The sequence below is a fragment of the Convolutriloba macropyga genome, chromosome 12 (assembly GCF_964194025.1).
Source record: "Convolutriloba macropyga chromosome 12, txConMacr16.3, whole genome shotgun sequence".
Lineage (NCBI taxonomy): Eukaryota > Metazoa > Xenacoelomorpha > Acoela > Convolutidae > Convolutriloba > Convolutriloba macropyga.
The window spans coordinates 7,205,397-7,221,188 of NC_134479.1; the positions used below are offsets into that span (position 1 = coordinate 7,205,397).

A 15,792-nucleotide genomic window follows, 5' to 3' on the forward strand; every position below is an offset into this window, starting at 1 on the left:
TTCAGTGAGTTTTGAAAAAACATTATGTTTATTTTTTCGGACGTAACAAGAAAAACATTGATTTTTTACAATAAAAATTTTTAATTTCTAGAAATTTTTTTCATTCAAGAACAAGGGAAAAATTTATGATGTTAGAAATGCCTCGATTCGGGATCGAACCAGAGACCTTTAGATATTCAGTCTCACGCTCTCCCAACTGAGCTATCACGGCTATGGGGCTCCAGCTAATCAAGATTTGAGCCCAGAAAAACAGGGTTCGGAAAACCAAGAACAAACAGTCCATTAAAAAATATTGTTGGGTTTGGAAGCAGAATTTCAGATAAATTTGTTTGGCTCAAATTGTGTATCAAGCAATGTGCTTTTGTATTTGATCCCAATTTTGTGGAAGAGTAAACGTTTAAAATTACAGACATCTCAAATTGACGGGGTTAAAACTGAGGACTTTGGACAAATTGAAATTAAATTGTGGGAAAATACCTCTTTATTTAAACTTTTTTTACATGGCCCATTATTTTTCATTTATTAGATGTGGCTCATAAGCTGTTGACATTCGCCACAATGTATTTAGTCCTCACAAATAGTTTAATGAAGCCAATGATTGAGAACGCGAAAACTACCATTTCAGCATCTATTGATTCATTTCAATGCCAACTCTTCTTCCCTAAATACCCGTTTCAGCTGTCTCTCTTTTATTTCTTTAAATTTCAGCACTGACCAACGAATTCTGTCATTTGAGTTCTGCAACGTCAGCTATTTCTGAGCTGTCCATAAAAATCCTTGTAAAATATGAGATTTTTTAAGAGTTTGAAAAGAAGTTCGATTTGCTAGTTGTGACAGAAAATTTTATTGCTAGCTTTTTTGAAAAAAACTATGTTACTGTTTTTGTAAATAATTGGCTCCAGAAGCAACGAGAAAAACATTGTTTTTTTTTCTATAAAATTTTTAAATTTCTAGAAATTTTTCTCACTCAAGAACAAGGGGAAATTTCAGGAAGGTAGAAATGACGCGATCCGGGATGGAACCGTGGATCTTTAGATCTTCAGTCTATCTTCTCCCAACTGAGCTATCACGGATATGCATTCCAGCTAGTCAAGACTTTAGGCAAAGAAAACAAGGTTCAGGAAACCAAAAACAAAGAATCCAAAAAAATTGGGGTTTGGAAGCAGAATTCTGGATAAATTCCTGTGGCTCAAATTGTTTATCAAGCAAAGTGTTCTTGTATTTGATCCCATTTTTGTGGAAGAGTAAACGCTCAAATAGACACACATCTGAAATTGACGGGGTTAAAATTTAAGATTGTGGAAAAAATGAAACTAAATTTGGGGAAAAGGCTTCTTTATTTTAACTTCTTTTTAACCTGGCTTCCTTACTTTTTATTTATTAGATGTGGCTCATAAGCTGTTGACATTCGCAACATTACATTTAGTCTTCACAATTAGTCAAATTAAGCCAATGATTGAAAACTCCAAAACGACCAACTCAACATCAATTGAGCAATTTCAATGCCAACTCTTCCTCTGTAAATACCCATTTCACCTTTTTTTCGAATTTTCACCACAGACCAACACATTGCGCCGTTTGAGTTCTGAAACGTCAGCTAAATCAAACTTCGCTGAACAGTCCAGAAATATTTTTTTGCAAAATATTTGAGGTTTCTAAGAGTTTTGAAAACAAGTTTGATTTGCTAGCTTGTTTTGTTTTAGTGGGTTTTGAAAAAAACTTATGTTGCCTTTGGGAAATGATTGGTTTCGTCAGCAACGAGAAAAACATTATTTTTTTAATAAAAATTTTTAATTTCTAGAAGTTTTTCACATTCAAGAACAAGGGAAAAGTTTATAAAGATAGAAATTCCGCTACCCGGGATCGAACCAGGGACCTTTAGATCTTCAGTCTAACGCTCGCTCTCCCAACTGAGGTATCACGGCTACGGCACTCCAGCTAATCAAGACTTGAGGCAATGAAAAAATTTGTGGGGTTTGGAAGCAGAATTCTGGATAAATTCGTTTGACTCAAAATGTTTATCACTTAAAGTTTTTTTGTATTTGATACGAATTTTGTGGAAGAGCAAACGCTTAAGATGACAGACAACTGAAACTGACGGGGTTAAGGTTTACAACTTTTAACAAAATGAAACTAAATTCTGAGAAAAATCTTCTTTAATTGAACTTATTTTTTGACTGGCTTCCTTATTTTTCATTTATTAGATGTGGGTCATAAGCTGAAATAGTTAAATTAGGCCAATAATTGAAAACGCCAAAACGACCAAGTCAACATCAATGGAGGCATTTGAATGCCAAATCGTCTCCCGTAAATGCCCGTTTCAGCTTTCTTTCTTTTTTTCTCGAAATTTTGCCACAGATCAACATATTGGGCCGTTTGAGTTCTGAAACCTCAGCTAATTGAAACTTTGCTGAACAGTCCAAAAATATATTTTTTGCAAAATATTTGAGGTTTTAAAGAGTTTTGAAAAGCAGTTTGATTTCCTAGCATGTTTTGTTTCAGTGAGTTTTGAAGAAAAATTATGTTATTTTTTTCGAAATAATTGGTTTCGGAAGCAACGAGAAAAACAATTTTTTTTCTATGAAAGTTTGAAACTTCAGGAAAATAAAAATATAATAATAATAATAATAATAATAGTAATAATAATAAAAATAATAATAATATTAATAATAATAAAAGTAATAGTAAAAATAATCATAATTATAAGAAAGCACTAAAAAACAAAAACAATGTTGAATTGTTTTCTTAACCAGCAAAACCACGTAGAAAACAAACGTTAGAAAAAGCTGTAAAAAGACAAGGAGGCTCGGCAATGTGCGACAGCACATAAGGTTCCCAACCCGCTCATCCTCTTTTTCGGCACAATTGTATACCAAATATGGAACAGATAAAAAAAAACCCAAAAAGTATTTTTGGGAATCCCGAAAACCCAAAAAACGATTTTTTCAAAAAAATAGTGTATGAGGGAAAAGATAGCCTGCAAAGCAAATAACTCATTGAAGTAAAAAATGATGCTCTAGATTGGTGAGATATACCAATATTAAGAAAGCGAGTTAGGACGAACAGCAAAATCAAACAACAACAACAAACAATAATTACATCAGAAACTTTAGGTCCGTTTTCAAAAACAGAACTTAATAACAAATTCAACACAACGTCAGATAAAACTGAAACTAAACAAAATAAATTATAAATCACCACAAAAAATATGAGAACAGTCCATAAAAACGTTTTGCAATAATTTGACAAAAAGAACAAAAACAGTAAAGTTGAAAAATTTGCTTTTTTTGTTAAAACAATTAATTTCAAAGATATGAGAACCATTAGAAATCAAGTAAATATTACAAAAAAAATTGCAAAACCCAATTCTTCTATAGAAAGGAATTAAGACCTAACTTTATTCAATTTTTTATGCGGCTAAAAAGAACAACAAAAAGACAACTATAAATTCAAATAGAACTTGCCAGAAAACGCTGTCGAAGCCATAAAGCCACATTTTGGCCCTCAAAAGTATGTTCAATTGTAACTTCTTTAAACACCGATAATGTAGTAAGTGGCTTTTCTTTAATGAGATTTGGTAACAAGTAGACAAAAAAGAAAAAAGGCAAAATTATGTTTTACTTCTGATTTTTTCGAAACAAAATTACTTACAATGTCATAAAAGCCATTAATTGCAAAATGAAATAGTTCAATAGGCTCATTTAATCGTCCCACGGAAATCCTTGAGACCTGTCATTATCCAGAATAAGTCTTGCGTCTACAAAAAGAACGTCAAATATAAACAAAAATCAAATCAATGTACTGTTTTTGCGAAAAACCGGTGTCGAAGCCAGTAAGATCATAACGAATTCTTTAACAAATATTAGATTTTTTGACAGCTTTCACTTTTGACACCTTTCTTTGACACCAATAATGTCACATTTGACCTGCAATTAACGGGACTAAAAAACAAAGAGACAATAAAAGAACAAAATTGCGAAGTTAATTTTTTTTTATTTTGGAAGACAATTGTTTCCAAAGCTATGTTTTCAGCTATCTGGTGATATCAAAAAATCGGCTCATCTTTTCTTCTATAACAGCCAATGAAACCTGTCATAGTACAGGAAATTTCATACGGCTTAAACGACCAAGTAAAAACGACAGTCAAAGACAAAATTAAAAAATTCAATTAAAATTTTCAAGAAAGGGTCTAGGCCGTTAAAAAATAATCTATATCTTTCAAGACTTTAATATGTTCAATGGCATCTTATTTGAACGCTAATAATGTAATATGAGAACTGTCAATATCGTGATAATGTGAGAAAAATAGAAAACCTGAAAAATGAGCAAATATCTAAAAAATTAAAAAAACTGAATTCTAGTTGTATCAAAGCCCGAAAATAATAACTTTAGGCTTAAAACCGCAATAAATATTAAATTTTAAATCACTAGAAAGCAGAGGCATTATTTCTTTGCTGACACTAAGCTAAAAACTGACCAAATTAAGGGGAAAAAATAGAGGAAAAGTTGTTCATTAAGCCATTATTTATTTAAAAATCAATTATTTTTAAAATCAAAACGACAATAAGCTTTCAATTAAAAACGAAATGCAATAGCTTGAAACTGCTTAGAAGCCAATTCTACCTATCACTCCTGAGCTTTGATTTGATATGTTCTGTTCTTTAGTTAATATAAAAAGATCCATTTTTTAAAAGACTGACTAATTAAAATCCGAATTATTTTTGGATTGTAATAGTGCCAGATTGGTTCAAAACTAGTCCTTCTAATGCTGTTCGCCCCTAAGGAACACTTAATTTTCCGAGTGTTATAGATATTGATAATTTGATAGTTAATAACTCAAAAATAAATTCTGTGTTTTTGATAATCAACGAGTAAATTTAGCAAAAAATGGCAAAATTTTTATTAGAGAGCACTCTCAACAGAAGTTGAAGTAGTAATTGCCCCCTTTTGAGTCTACAAAGATTAGATTAGTGTTGTGTGGGGTTGTACTTCCGGCAAATTTAATCAAAGTGCACTAAAGAAGCTTATTTCATGCTGTTATTGATGAAAAAGTCTGAACTTTGAAACATTTAGCCCAAATTTTTGACAAAAAAATAAATCAAAACAATCAAGAACATTTTTTTGTCTTTAAAATTAAAATCAACAACACTATTCTTGAAAATTTTAACAAATTATAACAAAATTAACGAAAACTTAGGCAAAAATTCCGGAAAATGTGAATAGAAACAACGGAATTCTCTCCACTTTTCTGAGATGTTTAAACCTCGATTACTCCCATTTAAAAAGGAAAAAAAAACATCTTTTCATTTCCATATTCTACGTGGGACGAGCTTTCTAATGATACCAGTCTCAACTCTCTACGATGAATATATCGATTGGCGAAAATTGTCTGAACAAAAAGAACCCATTTAATTATATAGTTCCTCCCCCCTCAAGAGGGGTCGGAACAGTGATATGCCTCAAATATAAGCAACCAAAAGAAATCAGATATTCAAATTTGACTCCGGATCAAGTTCAAAAAAAATGTTTTTTGGGAACAAAGTTTTATCCCATTTGATCAAAATGATACTTAACTGAAGGTTGAAATGAATTTGCATTTCAACAGGAACAAGGCCGTTATCAAGCAAAGAGAACAACGCTCGAGCTCCAACGTTTTTAGCTTATTAAGCCTAATGGTATCACATGGAAGAAAAATACACTTAATTAACAAACAGTGAAAAAAGTGCTCATATAACTGAAAAAGTTTCCCATTGAACCGTTGTTGAATATGTCATTTTTACATGTCACGTTCGTTATTGCACTTTCCAGAGTGCAACTTTTGCAGCAATGGCTTTATTTTTAATTCTGTTTTGTTGAAGGACTTTTTTGGAATTTCAAGTGACGACACGCACAGACTCGCATGAGCCATCTTCTTTTCTATACTTGCTGTTTTCTGCTGTTATGTTAGCCGTGGCTGTTTTTTCTGTTGTTATTGCTGTGGATGTACAGCAAGTCTTAGTGGATTATGACCCCTTAACTTTAAGAACTAATCCAGTTTCATTTCGTTGAAAAAATGACAATCACAGAGCATTCTCATCGTCGTACTCAGATTTTAATCGAGAAAAAGTTTTTTCCAAGTAAAGAAGTTTCAATAACGGAAACCCAAATGAAAAGAAAATTGAAAATCCTGATCAAATAAAATAGAGCAAAAGGCATTAAAAGCTGGATTTTCAAATATTGATGTATCATAGCCAGATCTTCTGAGCCTAGGTTGCCATGAAATAATTTGACATTTCTGATTAAATCTTGAAAGTTTTCCAAACAAGTTTGTTCATATGCTGAAGTTTTATGTTTTCACAATTCCTTCAGTACAGATCAAGTTTCAATTTAATGGAAATTTACTATTGATACCCCCCCCCCACCCCCCAGCTTAATGAGCATAAATTTTTACGACCCCCAGGCGCACGTGCTATTTTCTTACATAGTAACGTGCTATATAACAACATATAATTTGTAACTGGGGGTCATAAAAACACTGGGGGCCGAAACAGAATCGATCCCTTTTTGTTTACGGAGGTTGTTGTTTACAGGTACACGATGTGACGTGTGGCACAGCAAACACAGTCTGTTCAAAGAGTGTCTTCATTCTCTATCATGAAGATGTCTCTGATCCACGATTTGAGATAGAACTCATCCGAGGACAGGGTGCCAGGATAGATGGGTAAGTGAAACAAAGAGAAGGAAATTTCTGGAATGCCCCTAGCCAGCTGTGTTTGTGTGTTTAATTGCTCGTCAAACAAAGTTTGTAGTAGTTATATTCACAACACATAAACTTAGTTAAATTTAATTTTTTTCAAAAAGAACAATATCAATTGACAATTAACTTGGTTATCATGATTTTAGTAATCAACACAACCGATTAGCAGTTTAATTAATCTCAGTTATATTAGTTATATTAGTCCTGCTGATCTTTTTTATGCAATCTTTCCGTAAAGCCTACTTTTATTCTGACAGGCCCCATCCCTGGAGGTAGTGAGAGTAAAAAACTGGTAAAGGTATAAAAACCAGTTATAAAAAAGTTATAAAAACCAGTATGTTGGTTGTCTAACACTGAAGAGATCAAAACATTTTTCCAAAACTGAGAGCCTGCCGCGACACGGGATCGAACCAGGGACCTTTAGATCTTCAGTCTAACGCTCTCCCAACTGAGCTATCACGGCTACGTCTGGGAGCAAACCGCTGGTAATGTTCAGGATGAGTTTGAGCTACAGAACGCTCTAAAATCTCTCCTACGTTCCTGTGAACGCAAATTCACTCGGCTCTAAAACCCAATTTTAACCCTCTTCTAAAAATTTCCCCCATTTTAACGATCGTCTAAATTGTTTCGAAAGTAAAATCTTTTTGCGACCATCTTTCCACGAAGATATCGAGGGTTAAGTCTATTCCCCTCCCATTTTGAAAATAGGAGATGCAAAAGTACATATAAACATTAAGCTGGCAGCGGGAAAAACACCTTATCGATAATTAACGAAAACTTGCGACACCAGTTTTTTTTAAAGAAATCGAAATAGAAGTCGATTTCGATTTCGATATTCTTTGATTTCTTCAATAAAGAAAAACTAGCAGGCCTATTGATTGGAAGAGCATAACTCGTGTGCCCCACTGAGCTGAGATTTTGATAATGTTCTGTAATATGTAAAATATGATAGGTATAGTAAAAAAAAATGTCGATATGGTAGAAAGATATGGTAAAAAATGTCCATTGGTTTCTAATTTCTCCTGCTATTTTAAAGACTCGACTATATCGCTTTTAAATTTGAATTTAAAAGCGATATAGTCGAGTCTTTAAAATAGTAGGAGAAATTAGAAACCAATGGACATTTTTTACCATATCTTTCTACCATATCGACATTTTTTTTACTATACCTGTCATATTTTACAGCATAACGACCATCTTATTCAGCATAACGACCAACAAATTAATACAACCAAGATGTTCCGACACCGCTCATCCACATATTTGACCTATATGTCTAACAAAGGAAGAGATTAGAAGAGATATACAAAAAGAGAAGTTTGAGTTAAAAAGATGTTAGGGACTCAAACTACCAAGTGAACTATGTATATTGTCATGACGCATTAGAGAGCTCATGATTCGTGCGATTAAAAAGACTGTGAGACAATACAAATGGCAAAATAAACAAAAAGAAAACATTACGGCAAAATCTCAATATCCAATATTAAAGTTACATAGTAACAAAGTGAAAAAAAAATCTAAATCACTCGCTGTCCTTAACTTCCAGTTTCCAATTCACTTGTACTTAACTACAAAGAAAAGGAATTTGTCCATAAGGTTACTAGATTGTAAAGCAAAAGTCTTGAATAAAATAATAACTTTAAATCGATAAAATAAAAGTCTTAAACTCGATAGTTAGAAGATAAAACCAAACAATTTTTGATTTTTGATTCAGTAATAAGCTAGTGGATTTTTCATTAATGGGAGCAACCAGCAAGTTCATAGGAATCAGTTTAAAAAGTGGGTATTGTTCAAACTTTTTGAGAAATAATTTCAATGTCTTAACAGCCATTAGGTGTGCATTCAAAGCATTAGATAGGTTCACTTATTTCTTCGTAGGATGCCATTTCCTCTTTTAATTTACAATAGTAGGCGAAATGACTACAAAAATGGAACAAATTGAAGCAAAGCAAAAAGATTCCTTCAAAATTACTGAAACAGAGTGTCAAAGCATTAAAAAAATGAGCGATGATTACCTTCAAACAGAATACATGTTTATTGGGCTTCATTTGATTATAAATAAAACCGAAAAAATGTCAAAAAAATTAAAAAAGAGCTATCCAGCAGAATTCGCTTCCTATAGATTTAAACTGCTGGAGGCGACCAAAACTAGATTTTTAATCGCCTCTGGTTACTGGTCTTTAAACTGGTCTTTAAAGAACACAAAATTGTTACTCGTTTTATATTTAAAACAAAATTTGAAAAAAACTTTGAAACATATTTTGATTGAAAATTGAGCAAGATGACTCTAAGAGTGAAACCAAGTCACACCCATACCTCTAACTTTCACAAAAATTTTAAACCTCTGTGAATCCTCAAATATATATATATATATATATATATATATATATATATATAGAATTTAAGAAATTTTCATTCCAACTTTAACGCTTGAGGAGCTTTCTAATGATACCACTCACGATTCTCTACAATAAATAAATCGATCGACCAAAACTGACTGCACAAAAAACCTTTTGAGTATAAATTTCCTCCCCCACTAAGTGAAGTCGGAACGACAAAAACGGAAGCTAAGCAAATTATGTACCAAATCTCTAAACAACATCTAGAAATGGATCAAACTACTATGGATTTCTTTTAAAATTTATATAATATGTGAACAGTTGTTAATCATATGGTTATGTTTAACTCCATGAAATTTTTTGATAGCAAACAAAAAGAAAACAATAGATTAAATTAATCCAATTTTTAATACAAAAGATCATACAGATCGCAAAAAAGATAGTGAGAGCATAATTCTGATCTGCTTTCTAGGCTTAAAATCTGTTACGTTTTCGGGTTTTAATTGGCTAAAATCTGGTTTTAATCTGGTATCATCAGTATTTAAAAAGTAAATATTTAGCCAATTTTTTTTGGTCATTAACTTTCGAATTTACTTTTTAGTAATGTGTATATGGCCCTACAAGCACATTGAAGGGCAGAAACCTATTTATAAAATATGTGCTTTTTTAACCTATTTACTATAAAATTATTAAAAATGTAGAATTTGCTGAAAAATGCACATATTTTATAAATTCAATTCTCCCCTCCGATGTGCCTATAGTGCCATATACCCATTACTCTTTTTGAGGATTTAAAAAAATGACTCCTCGTCCTGAAAATACTTCTTCTTTTTCAGAGTTGTGGTTCCGGATAGTGTTTTGGACTCTATCATGACAATCACGAATGGAGTCACAATCAGAAATGCAGGATACTTCAGAATTGTCGCTTTTGACACTCCATACACTCAAGTCATAGTCGCATGGGACGGCAGTGAGTCCTTTTTGAAAAAAAATAGTTGCGCCCACCATTCGGGAGTGGGGGGGGGGGGGTTAAATGTTTAAAATTTGCCACCCAAAGTAAGGGGCCAGATTGCTATAGAAGTTTCTTTTCGATTCACCCAATCAGCGGCGGGGGGGGGGGCAAACTCATGAAAATACGACGATAGGTCCACTGACCACTTACTGGCCTTCCACAAAAGGAAACCATACGAGACAATTGCAAAAAATTAGATGCGACAAAGATTTCTCTTTGCGAGCCAAGTTTTACCATGAGAAATTTTTCATATTTTTGTATGAAAAGATTTTAGAGCTTTTTCACGTGTTCTATCTGCATTTGGGATTACGACATATCACTCAAATTTCTATTCCATGATCGTTTTCACGCTCAGTCGGTTCCAGTGCTTGTCTATTCATTGAGATGACTTTCTTTCCCTTGAAACTTAACACCACTTTCATTTAGATTCACTTTCATTAATTTTTGTCTGCATGATTTGGATATTCTGGCGGCAACTATTTGGAGTGTTATGTTGTTTGTTCCTGTATTTTTTGTGGTGGTCAGCATAGCCAAAACAGTTTGACATGACACAATTCGAGACATCTTTGACAAAAATGAATAAAAGTAGAGAGCCTAGAACAGAACCTTGCGGTACGCTACTTTTGAAATCAAATTTTGATGAGATCAAGTTTCCATATCTTGCTCTCTGTTTGCCACCTGTAAGGTGGCTTTCATGAGGTTTCAACAGGCCTCCAGAAACTCTGTAGAGTCGTATTTCTTCCATAACATTCTCTTGACTAACCATTTTAAATGCATTTTCGAAGTTTAAGTAAAACATTGTAAGGGTTGGAGAAACAAATTTAACGAACACTTCTCTTAAATTTTGGATCATTTGTGTCATGGTTTGTGTTCTTGGTGAGTCCACGTTGTTCTTAAGAGATCTTAAATTTAATTTTATTATAAATCTTTTCAAAAATCAATGATTCGAGAATTTTAGAAATGCTAGGTTGAAGTGAGATGAGATTGCAATTGGTAATATCTTGCTTTAAAACTTTTTGAAGGAAGGAACGATTGTGCGATTTTGCCTCAAATTTTGATAGATCTGTTCATCAGCGATCATGTTGAATACTAGCGTAACTGATGGCGATAAAAAACCTGCAATTTTCTTGACAAGAGGTTACCCAAACCGTCGCGTCTTTTAGTTTTTCCATTATACAAATTTTATAGAGTTTTTACAACTTCTTTTTTGCTGAGATGTATTCTTTCTATTATCATAGTATCGGAAATTTTTGACATTCGTATGCAGAAAGAGCAAGTGAACGAGGACTGGCAAAATTTATCGGAGAGCTCGGCCTGTTCCTTATCAGTGGTAACTTATAGGTGATTCAAGTACATTTCTAAGGGTAGTTGAGTGGATTGTTTTTTTGAAAACTTTTGAAGTACTTTTGGATTTCAGAAAATTTTCCGTTTTCAAGATTGAGTTTTCAAACTGCTTCTGATCTTCGTTCAGTATTGCTTTCTTCAGCTTTTCTGAAGCTGCTCAAGTAAATCCGAGCGTGGTTTGCCTATGGCCAACTTTATATTGTATTCCTCCTTTAGTTGTATTTCTTGTTTCATTTGTAATCCGAGGTGTATCGAAGGTTTTGTGAAGCCAGGCGTTCCCTTAGAATATCACAAAATCAACAAAATATAACTGAAGCAGTGTGGCAGGAATGGTTTCTATATCATGGCCTCACCTACTACATACCAGCTGCTTTCTGATACGAGAAGATGCTGAAATCCCTTTTTTTCAGGCAGCAGCTGTTTATTCTTGAAGCAATCGTCTATTTTTTATTTAATTGGGTACTGCTGATGGTCGGGCTATTATAGATGTTGAACATAATTGTCTACAGATAGGCACAAAATCTGAGTTTTTTGTCAATTGTTGGTAATTTTGTTAGAAAAATTCTTTAAGTATTGATTAGAATTGCTTCGTCAAAATCTGACAACTGCATATGCTGCCAGTTAACAGTGTCGAAATAAATGTCTCCCACTATATAAACTATAGTGAGGTTTCGCGAATACACGATATCTAGATTCATTCGTACAACCGTCAAAAAAATCCGCTTACGAGGGTTTTTATATGCGTTAAATTTGAATGCAATTTGGTGTCTGCATCTAGGGTTCTCCAGAGCAGAAGTAGCAACCAGATAACGGTCGGAGTTGGACTACGATTCTTTGAACCTTAAAATTCAAAAAAAAATTGCTTATCCGCAAACTTCAATTTTCGTGCTTTTTGCAATGTCCTTTTGATTATCAGTAGAAAAATTTTCATCATCGTTTCGGATCTAGTCTGTTTATAAACTCAAACTCATCGTTATAAGTGTTAATCAACTGATCCTGTTACAGTGATGTCGGTTTACATCCGCGTGGGCGATATCCACTTAGAGGCTACCCAGGGTCTGTGTGGGACATACGATGGGATGCCAGAGAACGATTTCCTGTCTCCAAACAACATCACAATGGGCACTTCTTGTGCATTCGGAGACAGTTGGCTCTACACTGACTGTCAGGACACTAACTGTGTAGACTACGCTGCCGAAGTGAGTTATTGTCCACACTATTAATATTATTATTATTACCTCATCCAAGTGTACCTCATTACCTCATTCGAATGTCATGACCTCAATCAAAATTTAGGACGTTGTTCAAATATTGTCGCAATCAAATTTCGTGTCCATCCCAACCTCCCCCCCCCCAACACACACACACACACACACACACACACACACACACACACACAAACACACATCACACAAACAGTAAACTATAGACCCCGATATGGTATATTTATTGTAATTGTGAAGTTTATCAACCACACTTTTGTATCCTGGTTACCGAAAATTCGACCCCAATTTCCGTAGTTTTTCCTTCTACTCATCCATAATAGGCTGGATAGGCGACAAGCAGTCATGGCCGAGTGGTTAAGGCGTCTGACTAGAAATCAGATGGGATCTTCCCGCGCAGGTTCGAGTCCTGCTGACTGCGAAGTGTTCAATTGTAGCCAAATATATCTATTTTTGACAGATTAGAGATCTCAATTATTGTCAGAAGGTGTTTTTTTTTCACGAAAATATTTCAGTTTATCCATCAGCGAACACACATAAGTTTTCATATATTCAATGCGAGCCAGCGCCCACCCAAACGTATATAATTATAAATTTAGAAAAGGCGTTCATTACAGTGTGGGATCACGACTCAAGGCCGAATGGTTAACTTGTAAGAACCTGCAAGTTTCTGGCAGAAACTTACAAGGCGATGCATCGCCTTGCAAGTTTTTCTTCCAACAACTTGTGAGTTCTTACAAGTTAACCATTCGACTTACAAGTTCTTACAAGTTAACCATTCGACTTACAAGTTCTTAAAAGTTAATCATTCAACTTACAAGTTCTTACTAGTTAACCATTTGACTTAAAAGGCTCTTGAAAGTAAACCATTCTCAACTCGGTGGGTTCTTACAAGTTAAACATTTGACATACATAATTTCTTACATAAGTCTTTTGGATACAAGTTTATACCAGATAACCTGTCTATATTGCCTATATTGTAGCAAAAAACAATGAAGCATTGCAAGATATGATTGTAAACAGATGCTTCAAAAATATAGAATCTGGAAAAATGTTAATGGAAATTTTAAAATAAAAACTGTTGAAAAAAAATAATAGGTCATCAAATTATTTTGAGAAAACGCTGACATATGAATTTGAAACTTCAATCAAAGTCAAAAATGGTATACAATTTAAGGAACACTTTTAAAGAAGCAATCGTGAAGAACCCAATTGAGATCTACTGTTCATTAATTGAATTGCAGAAGGACCTCACATTTTATTAACTTAGGTTGCATTTTGATATGTTATCTAAATTGAGCAACTAACTCTCAGGCGCTTTCTACGCTAATTGACAGTGTTAAATTGAATTAATCAATGAGAGTTGAACTCAACTGGAACGAACTTGCAAGACATTTACAAGTTAGCCAGTCGACTTGTAAATTCTTACTAGTTAACCATTTGCCCTAAAAGGCTCTTGTAAGTAAACCATTCTCAACTCGGTGGGTTCTTACAAGTTAAACATTTGACATACATAATTTTTTACATAAGTCTTTTGGATACAAGTTTATACCAGATAACCTGTCTATATTGCCTATATTGTAGTAAAAAACAATGAAGCATTGCAAGATATGATTGTAAACAGATGCTTCAAAAATATAGAATCTGGAAAAATGTTAATGGAAATTTTAAAATAAAAACTGTTGAAAAAAAAATAATAGGTCATCAAATTATTTTGAGAAAACGCTGACATATGAATTTGAAACTTCAATCAAAGTCAAAAATGGTATACAATTTAAGGAACACTTTTAAAGAAGCAATCGTGAAGAACCCAATTGAGATCTACTGTTCATTAATTGAATTGCAGAAGGACCTCACATTTTATTAACTAAGGTTGCATTTTGATATGTTATCTAAATTGAGCAACTAACTCTCAGGCGCTTTCTACGCTAATTGACAGTGTTAAATTGAATTAATCAATGAGAGTTGAACTCAACTGGAACGAACTTGCAAGATATTTACAAGTTAGCCAATCGACTTGTAAATTCTTACAAGTTTACCATTCGATTTGCGAGTTTTTACAAGCGAATGGTACAGTTCTCACAAGAGAATGTAAGTTCTTACAAGTTAACCATTCGGCCTTGACCCGATATGATGACAAAGGAACGATTATACTATTAACTTTAGACAATTAAACATTAGATTAGAATAAATTATACTACTCGCAATCAACTATTATTTAACTTTTATAGTAAATTATGCTGAAAAAAACTTGTAGTTGTTGTTATAATTTACAATTCAATTGTAGCGAAGTTCCACTAACTAACGCTATAGTAGTTGTAAACAACATGGAATAGTTTTTAAACAACATTACGTAATGTCTGTGAATAATTGTGAATGTTCTTTTTCTGAAAACTAGAGCTACGCAGTGATGTCAACTTAATTCGAGATGGCCAATGAATTAGGCTTGAGTTGGAGGGAAAATTATTTCTGTGATTTCAAGTTGCAATATTGAAATATCAGCAAAAAGTAGGAACTTTTAGAGCATTTTCAGGAACGATTGTCCGATTTTACTGAATTTTGAGGCAGCAACAAAAATAATAACTATGTTTTTGGTGTATTTGGAGCCTTTTGTTGCATCTTATGCGTAATTATTTTTGAGTTATTATTTCAGTTTTTTGCGTTTTAACACAGAAACTGTTACGACTGCTTTTGAGCTTCAAGCATTTTCAGTGTTTAAATATTTCGTTGTAGCTATCCAAGTACCATGCATATTGTCAAACATGCAAAGAACATACAAATAAAGAATATCCAAACATGAATTCAAACACATATATGGCCTAGCAAAAAATTGGGGTAGCATGTTCTGCACCAAATCTTCATTGGAGAGTTTTAATAGGAAATTTTTTTGTCTTTGTTATGTCAAAGTTGACAAAAATGATTAAGTGCATTTTTGGTGTCTAAATTTTTTAGCATAGACGGTTTTTAAATCCCAATTTACCTGATGAAAAAAAATCTCGGGAATATTAACTTTTTTAAATCACGGTGATACATTTATTTAGCATTTATTACCAATCTTTTTAGCATAGAAATTTTTTGAATCTCAATTTACCTGATGTAAAAAATCTCGGACATTTTGACTTTTTTCAAAACAGGGTG

The 15,792-nt window shown here is 33.3% G+C and overlaps 1 protein-coding gene and 2 non-coding genes across 3 annotated transcripts in view; 2 read left to right on the forward strand and 1 right to left on the reverse strand.

The window, feature by feature from the left end:
• LOC142350959 (uncharacterized) overlaps nucleotides 1–15,792 on the forward strand; it is a 215,280-nt gene that overhangs the window by 145,973 nt on the left and 53,515 nt on the right. Inside the window, exons 21-23 of the mRNA XM_075402986.1 lie at nucleotides 6,570–6,700; nucleotides 9,912–10,045; nucleotides 12,437–12,630. Of these exons, the coding sequence (XP_075259101.1) occupies nucleotides 6,570–6,700; nucleotides 9,912–10,045; nucleotides 12,437–12,630 (459 nt within the window). The remainder of the gene's footprint in view (nucleotides 1–6,569; nucleotides 6,701–9,911; nucleotides 10,046–12,436; nucleotides 12,631–15,792) is intronic.
• Trnaf-gaa (transfer RNA phenylalanine (anticodon GAA)) lies at nucleotides 7,127–7,199 on the reverse strand. The gene has a single exon. It is a non-coding gene; the product is annotated as a tRNA-Phe (tRNA).
• On the forward strand, nucleotides 12,994–13,075 carry Trnas-aga (transfer RNA serine (anticodon AGA)). Its single transcript has one exon. It is a non-coding gene; the product is annotated as a tRNA-Ser (tRNA).